Consider the following 15,456-nt stretch of genomic DNA (forward strand, 5'->3'; position numbering starts at 1 on the left):
AGAAAATAATCTAACCAGATACATTATTAAAATTTGAAGCAGCTTCTTTTTCTTGAATGTTACCTAAAAGTGCCTCAATTTAATCATTTGCTTTGTAAATTCAGATACAATCTGAATATGAGATTGTAAGTGTCATTAAGAAATAGGTCGCCTCACAACGAGCAAGCTCTCTAGATTCTTGGCATTCCCAAGTATGCTAAAGTTACCTCCATGCACATCTTCGAAGGGTAATGTAAGGTATTATGGAAATAAGACATTGGCTGATTTACAGATAAATGAATATTGAGACAAATAGATCTTAAAATTATTTTATCAGGGAAAAAAATAAAAGTCAATTTAAAAAGCCCAATCCCATAGCTAAAGTACATCTAGTAAGAAAAAAACAGAAAATTGAGTGGCCATGGTGATGACCAAAAGAGGTTAGATTTAAAAAAAAATTTCTTTGCAACTGTTCTTTTAAATTCATGTCATTTGAAACTTTGAATTGCATAAAACAAACCGACTTAACTGAAAAATATTTGCACTTTAAATAGAGTGCTTAGAATTCTGTGAAGTTTTTTAAAAAATCTTTCAGAATAGCAGATTCTAATGAGGCTCTTTGAAGCTAGCAATTTAAACTCAGGGAAGAAATATAGATTCACTAGTGCAGCTAGGCAGAATATTTTTCTCAAATATCATATTGCTTGTTTTTATCCACTGAGTGGCCTCTGTGCGCCTATGATGGAACTATTCTGTTGTTGATATATTTACTGGAATATGCGGACCCATTTCCCTTCTGATAAACACATGGATTGGCAGTTTAAAATAATTCCTTTCTATTAAGAGACATAGATGGATGTTGAAATCATCATGCTAAACAAAATAAGTCAGAAAGAAAAAGTCGAGAACCATATGATTTCACTCACATCTGGTATGTAAAACTGAAAGCAACAAACAAACAAGACAAACAAAAACTCATAGACACAGACAACAGCTTAGTGGTTACCAGAGGGTCAGGAGGGAGGGAGGGTTGTAGAAGAGCGAAAAGAGGGTCAAATAGATGGTGATGGAAGGAGAACTGATAATGGGTGATGGACAGACAATGTGATATACAGATGATGTATCATAGAATTGTACACTTAAAACCTATATAATTTTACTAACCAATGTCACCCCATTAAATTTAATAAAAAAGAGAATGTGTGACTAAAACACATTTAAATAACCTAGTAAATCAAATAGATGACAATGCATTACTCTCAGAGAAACCTTAATTTTTATAGCAATTATACATTACACATACCACATGACGTCTCCTGAGAACATTTTTGGCTATGTCTACCAATTTATTTATCACAGTTTTTCATTTGAGGCAAAGATGCTGATTCATCATTAGGCAGATGATAAATCACCATTTGTTTTTGTAACGTTTATCTTTCCAGTGGGGAAACCTACTGTATGCTCTCTGTATATATCTATTTAATTTAAAATGTGAATTAGCTATTCAGAGTTTTTGAGGCTGATATAAAACTGTGGTTGTCAATCCCAGCGCATGCTTTTTTTTTTTTTTTTTTTTTTCAGTGAAATTACACAGGCATTTTGAGGAGGAAATTGTGTGACATGTGGCTTCTGTTCTCTTTTTACTATTTTACATCTAGTTGCCATGATATTCTACAAAGGTGCATTTATTTTTAGTGCTCTTATAGGTATCTTCTAATTTATGTACATATGTACACCATTGTTGGGGTAGGTCGGCTACTATCATAATGAATGATGCAATTTCTTTCTTCAAACTCCTTCATTAACCAGTGAAGTGGCAGACTACACTGTCTGATCAGTTATGCAGAAATACGTTAAATTGTCAATTCTATCACTTTCTATAACTAAACAATTCTTCTGTTTTCTGCAGCACTTGTTGTGAAGTACATGGGACTTGATACCAGAGGGCCCGGCAGAGAAATATACTTCAGCCATTTTTATTAGCTGTGGAACTTTGGATAAGTCACTTAATCAAGTTTCCTCATTTTTTAAAAATAGATTGTTGTGGGGTTTCAATCAGTAAAAAACAAATATGTGCAAAAATCTTGAACAATGCCTGACATGTAGCCGGCACAGATATTAGCTTTCCCTGCATCCCCTTTCTTTGAGAAATACAATGGTTATTCTCTTTCTCTCTCTCTTTAATGGTATTATTAATAGCAAAGCTTTAGGTACCTCTTGTTACTGTGATTACCTACTGTGTGTTACCTAGGATTAATGTATGTTAGAAATTCTTAAATTTCAGTGTTCATAATGATCATCTGGGAAATCTTTCGGCAGATGAAGATTCCTAGGCCTTACTCCCCAAATCCACATTTGAGAAACATTGATTTAGATTGCTGATTTAATACTGCATTAAAATATGCTCTCATGAAAGCATTTAACTCAATGCTTTCCTTCCTGACTTCTGGTGTCATGTAGAAACTCTGCCCACTTCCCTCTGCCCCCAAGCATGCAGTCCTTTGCCTGGATTTCCTGGCACAGTTTTTATTGGTCAGGTACAGTCAGAGAATGAGCTAGTCCTTAATTAAAGCAGTGATTCCAGCCCATACAGCATTTGATAAAATGGTCGGTTGCATAGGATGCACTGGAAAAGATTATTTATAACCATAGCATCTCAGGGAGAGAGCTGGATTTACTGCATGAGAAAGCAGAGAAGCTTAAATTCCAGTAGTGCTTTTGCTACTATGGTACTTAAATATGTGACAATAGCCAAGTTTCTTAATCACTTTGGCTTCAGTTCCTGCATCTGATGGGCTGATGATGTTTTCCCTGGTTGAAGGTAACGTGCTAGGGCTTAGACTGGAATGTCTCCTGGGCTTCCTTTTGACTCCAGAATCTGTGCTTTTTCACAAAGGACAGTGTCCCATGTGTAACCTTCCTGAACCTAAGTTCCAGTGGTATGAATTTGCCACATTTTCTTGGCAGAATAACCATTTATGAATTATGTCTTGATATAATTCTACATACCGTAGGAAGGATTATGAGAATTATCAGACACTCAGATATCTCATCAAGAATTGAAACCTACTACTAGTTCACCAAAAAACACTTGTTATTAACTTGCATAGTATTTTATTTACTTGGATCTATTGGGAGGGAGAAATTAATTATGTAAATTTGGAGGAACCCTGAGGTATGAGACCATAGCAGTAATATTCCTAGTTAAGAGGTTTGTTGCAGACAAAGATGTAGAACTACATCTATTGAACTGGTGGACATTCGTTGCTTCACATAATCTCTTCAATAGACTAATAAAAACATGTTAATCCACAGTTAACTTCAGTTTTCAAATATCAAATACCATATAATTTAGAAGTGAAGAATACATAATACTGTGATTTTTAATTTGCATATGTGGTAACTAGGTAACTAGGTAACTACGTACATAATCATTAAATAAAAATGTACAAACAAAAATATTTTGTGCTTCAAAGCTCTTATAGACAAAGGGAGTGAATTTACCTAGGATTTTGTTCTAAACTGATAAACTGTCAAACTGATAATTATTTATCTTTGCTTTAACTTCAAGTCCAAGTGAAAAACTGGAATTAACCCATAAAGCTTGATTAAATATTTAATATCCTTTGGAAAAAGGTAGTCTATTCTTTGGCCAATACATGTCTGTATGTGTACTCCCACCTCTTTTCTGTTGTTGGTTTCTATGGAGCAAGAAGGGGCACTAGAGCTGAGGTATGCAGGAGCCTTGTCCTCTTAGCTCTTTTCTGTAGGCACTCCTCAACATGGCAAATGCTTTCAAACAAACAACTATATTGGAAAAAAAAAATAAAAAAGAAGAAGAAGAAGAAGAAGAAAAAGAATAAAGAAGGAAAAGTAAGGTAGTTTCATTTCCTATGTAAAAATATGTGCACACAAGCAATTCAGATGAAAATGGATTTCTGCTTGAATTATCTAGCTAATTTCCTCAATTCTCTTATTTGCTTTTAGCAAATAAACATTACTTATGGTAAAAACATCTGACCCTTATGAATCAATTAGTCAATACTGATTCATTTCTTCCCCTCAACTTTAGGTTTCCTTTAAACTAAGATTAGGCTTATACTCATCCATGATGAAAAGCAAAGACTAAGATATACAAGAAACTGTCAGTACGTTGCTCTGGAGGTGTATAACAGGAAAACATGTTTGAATGTTGTGTTAAGTAGAGGGGAAAAAAAATCATGTGAAATAGTCTGAAGATATATTTCCTAAGGCAATTTGCTTTATCCAATATTAGAAGAAAAAAATACCAAATCAATTTCTAAGGGCAAGCTAAAAGTTTAAACTGTCACTTAACAGAATTCTAGGGTTTCCGGGAATAATAAATGCCAGAGCCATTCAACAACGATGTCAGTGTGAAAAGTTTCATTTTCCTCATGAGAAAAGAATTGAAGTGTGGGAAAGACATGTTCTTATGTTAACACTATCTTATCTGCATACAATTTGGAACCTGAATATCATCTACATTTTCATCATAGTCACAATTAAGGATAAAGAAGGAAAAAATATCAAAAGTTTCCCCATAGAATTAAGAAGCTTTTTTTATTGACTAAAACAACTATTTCTTTCATAAGCCTTTTTGTCAGTGGCAGAAGTGGCAATTTAATGCTTTTTAAGACATTTGGGATTTTCAAAGAAAAATCTTTGCTACTTTCCTGTGGAAATTATATGCCTTACAGAAAAGAGTTTCTGTGAAAAGTGCCTCACAGAAAAGAGTTTCTGAAAAGATACAAGAAGGAAAAGCAATGTGAGATGCTTTAATTTTAGAGTAGCTCTGTTTCAGTGCTTCCAAAAGAAACAACACAAAAAGAAATAAGAAATATTTTTTCCCTCATTAAACATATATCATTTCAGAAACTTTTAAAAAATCAACTGAGGCAAATTAGAGGTTTCAAAGCAAGTCACCTTTTAAGTTGTTAGGAAAAAAATTTGCATTTAAATTGCTCTATACAGCTACCTTGAGATTTTCCCCTGGAATGTTTATGGCTCTTTTTTCATTAATACTTAAAAAAAAAATACGATTTCATAACCAGTGTATTACTACATCTAGTTGTGTTAAGGACAGGCACTTCATTTCATAAAATAGAAACATTCAAAGTGGTTTTGGTCAACCAATCATTCAGTCAGAATACTTGAATTCTTCATATTGAATACTTAATAGTGAAGTTAATCTGAAACCATATCAACTCTCCATTTCTATTACAGAAACTAGGTCATTAATAGCTCTAACATAGGGAACAACTTCTGTTCCTACGTATTTTATCCATAGGAGCAAAAATTGTCCAAAACTTCTTGAAACTTTTCCCCCCAAATATTTTATATATATAAAAATACAGCAGATTTCTTTTCAATAGATAAATCATAAGCATTATTTCAATAACTTGCTTTTACATATTCAGAAATGCAAATATAAGAAAATATTAAATGTGCAAAATGCTCTGTTTACATGTCCGTTAAAAAATACAATGTGATATAATAGCTGTAGATTGGTATAAAAAGCCATTGGGGGAAAAAGTCTTCAATGTCTGAAAATCTGGTCATATTAGAGCTTTTGCTTGAGGAATTGTAAACAAACTTTTTAAAATGCCGAGAGTTTTCTCAGTTCTTTCCAACCAAGACACTCTCAAACACATCAAGTCCTGCTTTGAAGTAAACCTGAGCTGAATTAATGCTGTGCAACACCTCTGACACGGCTTCTTGAAGGGTCTCATTTGATGCAAGTGACTTGCAGTGCTCCCAAGCCTCCAGGAGTATTGAAAACTGGCTTGTCTTCTCATCAAGATGGTATAGGATGTTTCTAAAAAGAAATATGACATTTGTAAATGGTTGATGCACAATGCCATTTTCATATCGAACATTGTCATGAATATTTCCAGTGATGTTTGCAATACAAGTTATAAAATTATAGCATTTTTCAACCTCTAATGAATTAATGAATATAGACATTGATCATCAAAAGTTTCCCATAGTGATGAGAGAGATAATCAGACATTATGCGCATCCTAACTACTTTAGCAAAAAATAGGTTGTTTAAAAAAAAAATTCAATCTGAATCTGATGAAGCTTCTAAATCTAATTGCTAATAAATATAAGAGACAGAGAAATATGTAAACGATACCAGAGTGTATCATCCACAAAATACAGACTGTGGGAAACTCTACAGGACACCTGATCCAGTTTATTCAACAAATATGCATATATTACAATAAACACAGACAAACAAACAAACAAAAAAACAGGTGAAGGAGGATCTCCTCTACACCAGGATTTCTTATCCTTATGCTATTAACATTTGGGGTTGGATAATTCTTTGTTGTAGCAGCTGTCCTGTGCATTGTAGGATATTTAGCAGTATCTCTGGCCTCTACCCACTAGATACCAGTAGCACCCCTCCTTTAATTGGCTCAGTCACTTTGGGCTGCTATAACAGAATACCATACACTGTGTGGCTTAAACAACAAATATTTATTTTTCACAGTTCAAAATGTTAGAAACTCGAGATCAGGTACCACCACAGTCCTGGTCACCAGGGTTCTTTGTGAGAGGATTCTTCCTCATCATTGTCTCCTATGGCATTCCTTGTTGCATTGAGAGAGAGAGAGAAAGAGAGAGAGAGAGAGATCCTGTCTTTTCTCTTTTTCTAAGGGTATTACCCATCATGAGGGTCCCATACACATTACCTAATCTAACCGAATTACCTTCCAAAGGCCCCAACTCCAAATACCATCACATTGGTGTTATGGTTTTATCATATGTACTTTGGGAGAATACAAACATTTAGGTCCATCACAGTTATAAAAACCATACACGTCTCCAGACTGCCAAAATTGTCCGTTACAGGGCAAAATTGCCCTCAATTAAGAACTATGGCTTTAGACTAAACGAAACATAACAACCAATCACAAAATATAGGTTCTACTAGGCCTTCAAACAAACTCTAAAAATTGGAAGTTGTGTAAAATTGAATATTAATTGAAGATCTGCTAATATTATAAATTGTTTGTGTTTTAGGTGTGATAATGGTATCAGTACATTTTCAAAAAGTGTCAGTACTTTCTAGAAATACATACAGTAACATTTGTAAACGAAAGGTTATTATGTCAGGGATTTGCTTCAAAATATTTGGGAGGAAAAGGAGAGTGGAGCAATGGACAGAATAGTGGAACAAGATTAATCATTAGCTAATAATTGTTAAAATTGAATAATGGGACTCATTATACTATTCTCTATTTGTTGTCTATATTTGATATTTAGAATATAATCTTCTCATAAGTGTGGAATGTGTAATAAGATGATGTCCTGAAATTTATCCAAATTTCTAAGAAAGAGGAATTTGGCCTTGAACAAGTCTAATGAGGTTACTTTTATTTATTGATAGATAGAAAGAGGTGCATTTTGGTGGAAACATATGGATTATTTCATTATTTGACTTATTCCCAACCCAAATTAGCTGAAATAGCTGAGATTCCATGACCTAATAAAAGAGGTAAAATACAGTCATCAAATTGTCATATTAGAAATGTAAGGTCTCATGATAACAAATAAGGATTTGCTACTGGGAAAGTTCAGAAAAAAGTTCATAATGGAGAATATTTGAATTTCATCTTGAAAGATGATGAGAATTAAAAGTTATACATGTTGGGGTGGCCGGTTAGCTCACTTGGTTAGAGTGTGGTGCTAAGGTTGCGAGTTCCATTCCTACATGGGCCACTGTGAGCTGCGCCCTCCTTAAAACAAACAAACAAACAAACAAAAAAGTTACAAATGTTTGGGAAAGGAAAGAAGCTAGAAAGTAGTGACAGCATCCCATGTAGGAAGAATAGCATATGTGAGGGTCTGGATTTATGAAACACCTTGGTGTTCTCAGTGGATCAATGTCAGTGTGTCTTCATGACCAGAGTGCAAGGCAAGAGTGGTCAGCTATGGAAAAGCCAGGAGCGCAATCCATGGCCGTATCACATAGGGCCTTCCGTACAAAGCTAGGGAGATCACACTTTTTCTTATGGACAATCTGAAACCAGAGAAAGGTTTTCAACAAAAGAAAGAGAAAGGTTATAGATTTTATTTTGGAGTAATTGATTGGTTATAATATACAGCATGGAGAATGATTTAGTCCAGACGAAAGGTCACAAAGATGTGAGTTATACAGTGACACTTAAGTTTAAGAAGATGGAGTAAGGGCCACAATATAAGATTTCATTGGTTTATACTTTTTCCTAGCATTAACCTCAGTTTTATATGGAGCTCTAGATCATCTTTTTCTATCTCATCAAGGCTCCTCTACCTCAGGATTCCACTGAAACCTACCTAATGACACATGCCAGAACGCTGTAAGTCATCTCTTTTCCTTACATACCCAGCTGATTTCTGATGAAATTCACTTCATCTTTTCAGTGTCTTTTCTTCTATGTTGTGTGACCCTAATCCCTATAACTTCAAGGATATGCTATGATATCCTTATATAATATAAGGCAGGGTTGAGAAATATGTTACTTTTCTTATCAGGTCTAATTCAGTGTTGTGAACAGAGGAGGTCTTCAATCATGGTGATTTAATGTACTTACATGTTTGTGAGGCTTAGTTCAGTGATGGGAACTTAGTAGACCCTTGATAATGCCAGCATAGTTACATAATTTCAGGTTATTTTGCATTATAAGCAATAACAACAATAATAATTTAAGAACAACAGACATATCTTAAAACAAATCAGTTGACGAGTACATGGTGGGTGTCAGTGGGGTAGAAGATCCTTAAACTCAGAGGTGATTTCAATTAATTTTTCTCCCCCAAAAGTTTCTTTTAAAAGGGAACTGTCTCTCCAATATTCCAATATCATCGATCTTTGTGCCTATGAGTAAACTTGGCATTGCATGAATTAAATAGAGCACAGCAAGAAAGATACTCTCCAGATTGCAAATATTCTTGAATTCAACTATACACTTTATATTGAGAAACATATATGCCCTGGATGTGGGAGGGGAAAGTAATCCTCCAAATGAAGTGGCACGTGGATTATAAGCGATGCTCTGGCCATGGACTGTATTTTGAGGAAAAATTCAATCTACTTCCAGGAGTAGAACACTCTTTAAAATAGAGACTTCCCTTCTGCTGTTCCCACATTATTTATAAAATTAAAGGGATCTTCGGAAGCGATTCAAGCATGCTAACGTAATCAAATAAGCAATTCTATATCTATATACATATACATATGTATATATGTATTTTATGTGTAAAAGTTGCTTTGATTATATCAAAGTGACTTAAAGTAGTAAGAATTAGCAAAATAAGGAATGGAAGTTCCTCTCAATGTTAGTTTTATATCATTAAAAGGGAAAATACGAAAGAAACCGAATAATACAGGGAAAGCTTGATACAACCACAGAATTTTCCCAAATGGAGGTGAAGCTGCCTCAAATAGTCTCGCGTATTCTCTTCTGCATGACCATACCTACACAAAAGTTACTTTTTTCATGTTAACATCATCTTTCTCAATTGTCTTTAAAAAATTAATAATAAGGGAGTGGGTTTTTAGTGTCAGGATACAGATCAAATATGTTTAAATTCATAGTGAATCATTTAAACAAATATATGTAGTAATGGAAAAAAATGGTTTAGTAATCAAAGTACTTCGAAGATAAAAAATGTTTAAAATATAAATTTCATTATTCAATCTTTAAAAAACTTTTAGACAAATGATTTACCAATAAGAATAACTAAATTAGTACAGTAACTATACTAAATCATCTTTAATGATATTTATAACTTTGAATTCTCTCCCTCCGCTTGCTCTGTTTCACGTCTAACTATAAATCGTTTCATGGCACATGTATTTCCAGAATTTAAGAGTGCAATACACATTTTCAAAAGCTATACCACATACTTCCATTCCCTGAGGGATTATTGCTCAGCATGCTAACAAACAAAAATATAATCTTTGTTATCCAGAGTTTCCCCTTAAATGAATTGTCAGAGTGCAATTAATATATTATGGGGTGCATGTTTAATGATTTTCAGGCTGTTATAGTGACTTTTCTACACTTTCAAAACCCACTGGCATGAAATACATTCCCATCTAACATTCTATGATTATTAAATGTTAAATGTTATTAATATTATTAATATTCTATTTAATGATCAGATTATATTAATAAAACATGCTCATAAAGGTTACAGGATTAATCTTTCAATGATAATTCATTTAAGCATGAGCCCGGTCTCTACTATATGCATGTAAAATTTCAACCATAACTATTATAAAATATCTAGAAGAGAGATAAAATGAAAGAATAAAAATACATCTTAAAAAGAATGTTTAGTTATAAAGAACAAGAAGTACGATTAGTGCTTTTTTTTTAAAAAAACTGGAAAGCAATACATAATTTCTTAAAGACCAATGAAATGGAGTCTGCAGTGTGACAATATTTGCTTTTTCTAACTAGTAAGAAACACGGTAACATACTTTTAAAATGACTGTAAACAAACCATGTGAATCGAAATGAATCCTTTTTTGGTTTGTGAAATTCTACAAGGAGCTAAACACATTTTCCATATGCTACATGATTCAAGTAGTAGGCTGTGGCAAGCTATTATGTAAGATAAACACTCATATCCATTTCTACCCAAATTGGACACAAATCAGAATAAAACCACAGATACTAAGATTCTAGTTGAAAATAAGCAACCAGAATTTTTCATCATAATTTAAGAGAAAAACATTCATTTTGGGTAGCTGCTGATATAACTTAAGTTAGTTGATCTTTAACTATAATAGAAGCTTTTCACCTTGATAGATTTCTTTACCTTAAAACAAATTGAATACAACAAAAATATTTTCTTTACATTTTCATGAGAAGGATAATTTCTCCTATTGATTTTCAGACGTAGCTCATCTTTTCCCATTTCTGTTTTGTGTACTGAAAACCATTTAGTTTCCTGCTTACATAAAATACATTCCTGTATTTGGAGCCCTTTTCCATATTGTTTTAATATTGAACAGAAAAAAAAAAGACAAAACCCAGCCATGTTTTTACATTTCATCACACATATTTCCATATATTACTTAGTTCTGAGAACTTTCTTACATATTCAATCATTAACCCTAAGTAGTCCAGAATCATTACCGGGAAGCAAAACTACTATTGTACCATTTTTTGACATACAAATACTCTGTCTTCTAAAATATTTCAGTTAGGTCAATGCTTCCGATGGAAGTTTCTAAGCCCCAAATCTTTTTATTCCTACGTAATGTCACCAAAATTGAACCTCGTTTAAATGAGGTAAGATTTCTAAAATATGTACTATATCAGAGGATCAAATGTGTCTCTGCTTCTCAGTTATGCACCCATATTTTTCAGATTAGGGCAGACTGGGAGTGAACCACTAGGTAGTCAAAAAGCACATTTATGGTAGACAAAAAAAGTAGGTGGAAAGAAACTGAGAAAATACATTGAAGAGTTTCCAAATCAAGAGTCTTTTTCAACCACAATGAATTATTCCTTAGTGAACCACTCCTGGTCTTACACACACCTGCTTTAGTCCAATTCAGAAAATTTCCTTGCAGAAAGAATGGACTATGTTATCAATTCAATAAATCATCATTTTATTTGCATATACACAACATGTACCTCAGTATGGCATGTAGAGACATCAGACCTAATTAATATAGTATTTAATAGAAATCATTTTAGTAGTTATCATGTTTAAAATAACATTAATTCCACCCTCATGCCTATCTTCCCTCATCTGTAACCATTTGGATCTTATAAATGTAATTCATACAGTCATCTTGACCCACACAAAACACAGAGCCTACTAGAAGGAAAATGTAATACATTATTGATGACACTAATGAAATTACAACACACATCACTCATTTTAATGGGTCTGTTTCAATGACACATCACGGTGACCAGGAAAGAGCAGCACCAAATTCAGAAACCTAATTAATAACTCCCGGCAGCATCAGTGAAGGAGATGAAGTGTCTCTACTCAACTGACAAATCTTCTCCACTCAGCTAATGCAAAGGAATACTGAAGAAAATGTATTTTGAAACAAAGGTATCTAAAGTCTTCATGAGTCATTTCCTTGTGTGTGAATTAGCACATTGATGATGGGAATGATGACTCTCTTTTAACTGTTCCTTCTTATATTCATAAATGGGCACAGGATGCCACCCATTCTAAACTTGAATTAACATTCGTTACACCCCATGTTGAGAAACTCCAGAGTGCAATCACACTAAATAAGGTCATATCTTTCAAAATTGACTGGATATACATGTTGAATGCAGAGGAAAAAGGTCAGCTCAACTTACAATCACTGCTAACTCTTCTCAGGGACTACCTAAATGTACCCCATAGTTAAATTGGATTATTTATATCAACATTAGAAAATATTATTTGATACTATCTCCATGAGAATTCACAAAATATATAGCTGTACTATGTATAGTACACGTTTTGAGCTAAATTTGAATTTGGTCTATACTAGCAAAGGCAAAATGAGAATTAAGATCATTGTTGATATTGTCAAGCCATCAACTCACTCTGCAGACAACTCTGAGGCAAAAAGACATGCGTGGTAGATTGTTTGCAAAAATGGCTACAATGTTCTCCTTATATGCAGATCAATTCAAAATATGACTCTACAGCTCTTTCTATAAAGAGATGGAATTTATTTCCTGACCTCTTGAATCTGGTTTGGCCTTAATATTTGCTTTGACCAATAGCATGTGGCATACTTGTATGTGTTGAGCCTATGCCTTAAAAGGTCTTGGCATGTTTCCTCCCGTTCTGTGGAACCTTGCCAAACCACCACGTGAGCAGTCCTGTATTAGTCTGTTAGAGAAAGAGAGAACACAAGGAGCAGGGAGGAGCTATTCAGCTGAGGCCTTCTTATCCTAGAGCCCCAAGCCAAGTTGTCAGGAGAAGCATTGGGTTGCAGACATAAACACAGCCAAGAGATATCTAGCCTGAAGTAGACCAGAAGAATCACCAGCTGAGTCCAGCCTAGATGGTCATATTAAAGAATTATGAACAAACTATATAGTTGCTTTAAGCCACTAAATTCTGGGATGATTTTCAATGGAAGAACAATTGATATAATTTGGTAGTGTTTTTCTTTCCTGTGGCAAAGAAAGGACTTAGGTTGCTATAGGCATCAGTTCTCTCTTTCTATTAATATCATTGATACAGTGCAATGCATGATGTGGATGTGACAGTTCTTTAAAAGACTGGATAAATTCAGAATACACTTTTGGAAAATTGTGCCAAACATTTCTCATGAAGTATGCATTACAAAGTTAGAATATTTACATTGATTCATTAGAAGTTGAAAAATAATATAAGTTTGTAATGGTAGGTGGGATTTTTACCACTAAACAGAAATATAAGTTAACGACCACAGCATCATATATTTTTTTTCAATATGGATCATCTTACTGAGTTACAGCCCAAGAAAGGGATAAAATGATTGATTCTGCCTGTTCCTATTATGAGTACATATGAAATAAAACAGACAACAGTAGACAGAGTAAACAACTGTATTGTATACAGTTAATGTCTCAAGACTTCTCAGTCCATCCAACTACATTTTTCCTCAAGAGAAGTTTGCTGAGAAAGAGAATATCCCTTAAGATATTCAAGGAAGACTCCTCTTGAAATCACAATACTTGATGGTTTATAAACAAAGAAAAAAATTCCATTTCTACTCTCACAACTTTCCATTAAATCAAAAAGGGACACATAAATCAGACATAAATAAATAAATAAACAAACAAAACAAACAATCAAACAGACAACAATCTTTATCACCTTCCAGAATTTGGATAAGATGATAATACAGTTGACAACTTTTTATTCACACTCATGTAATTGTTTTCTCGTTTTATTTCAATTTCATCATTGCTGTTTTCTTTTATCTTACTCTAACTATATACATGACCTAAATCTCAATATTTAGATCACTTTTTTTTTCAGCTTATTTGGAACTCACTTTCTTTTGGTATTTCAGATTCTACTCAACAGCAGGTAGGATCTATCACCTTCCAAGGACAACTTTATTTGAATACTCTATAGGCACTTGGCAATTAACACAATTTATTTTCATCTATATCCCAAATATTTGCATTATTCTGTCCTTACCTCATTACCTTTAGTAAACAGCAGTGGGAAGGTCACAATACCAAACAAACTTCAGCTTTTTTAAAAATTTATTTTCTGATCCCACAATGAAAAGGATGTGAGCTATTTGTTTTGAAAATACAAAAGCAAAAGTTTATAACCTAGTCTGTGTCTATTTCAACAAAATGAGTAAGTAAGCCAATATTGACCTTTTTTGCTTTATTCTACTCAACTGCCCTTATTAAACATAATATAAGTAAGTCATTCTGTTAGTTGTTCCAGGGATAGAAAACTTTACAGTCTATGTTGAAAGACAAGTACAAGTTGAAAGACAAGTACATAATGAATATATTAAATAATATAATATAATGCATTTAGAATATTACATGGTATAAAATTATTTAATTTTATATTTTACAAACCTTTCACTTTATTCTCTTCTATATACATTAGAAAATACTGCTTTGTAATAAGTGTTTTTGTGTATCTTGTCTCTATAACTATATCATTTACCCTATGTGCATATAGTGCAATATTCTGTAAATATTCTATGCCATGTTTACCATATGCCTTGTGGTTTGTGGGTAAAGCTCCAGGAGTAGATCCTAAAGATATCAATTTAACTTCACTCATCTGATTCCAATTAACATAATGTTAATTTTGATAACACAGTCCCAATTAAGTCAGAATAATTATTAAACCAAATTGATTATTTCTGCAATGGGCATATGACCAAATCTTGGAAACAAAATTTAAGGGAGATTTTCTGCAGGACTCTAAAAGCAGTAGTTTCTTGTTTTTCTAAGACAACCATTGAAAGTTAATCATTTTTCTCCTTTTGAATAGTGTGGGTCATGGACATCAAATCTGTAAATGCAATATCCATTTTTTCCTATTGGAAAAAAATCAGCCTTGATATGATACCATGGAAGGCAGAAGAGAAAGACAGAAAGAAACTTGTTTGGTCATATGATAGAGATGGTGAATCAAACCAATTTAAACTCTGCTCTGCCTCTTGACTTTCAGTTATGTGAGTTAAGCTACTTTACTCTTTAAGCCAGTTTAAGTAGGGTATTATTATATTTTCAATCAAATGTATCTACATATAATAACTATATAATCAAGTGATTACTAATATATTTGATTATATATTGATTATATAGCTGTTAACTGTATAGTTATTAACTACACATATATTCTCCTTAATAACTATAGATTGTTTTTTCTTTTGACCAGAAAAATTTAGATAATACACTTAGCTGACATTTCAAAATGACTTTCTTGAGGTAATAACTGTATGATTTCTCTTGAATAGCA

The 15,456-nt window shown here is 33.2% G+C and overlaps 1 protein-coding gene across 1 annotated transcript in view; it reads right to left on the minus strand.

The window, feature by feature from the left end:
* Window positions 1–2,233: 2,233 nt before the first annotated feature.
* NAALADL2 (N-acetylated alpha-linked acidic dipeptidase like 2) overlaps window positions 2,234–15,456 on the minus strand; it is an 890,763-nt gene continuing 877,540 nt past the window's right edge. The window contains exon 14 of the mRNA XM_033130693.1: window positions 2,234–5,815. Coding sequence (XP_032986584.1) covers window positions 5,617–5,815 — 199 coding nt within the window. The 3' untranslated portion in view covers window positions 2,234–5,616. The remainder of the gene's footprint in view (window positions 5,816–15,456) is intronic.

This window comes from Rhinolophus ferrumequinum, chromosome 2 (assembly GCF_004115265.2).
Source record: "Rhinolophus ferrumequinum isolate MPI-CBG mRhiFer1 chromosome 2, mRhiFer1_v1.p, whole genome shotgun sequence".
NCBI classification, from domain to species: domain Eukaryota; kingdom Metazoa; phylum Chordata; class Mammalia; order Chiroptera; family Rhinolophidae; genus Rhinolophus; species Rhinolophus ferrumequinum.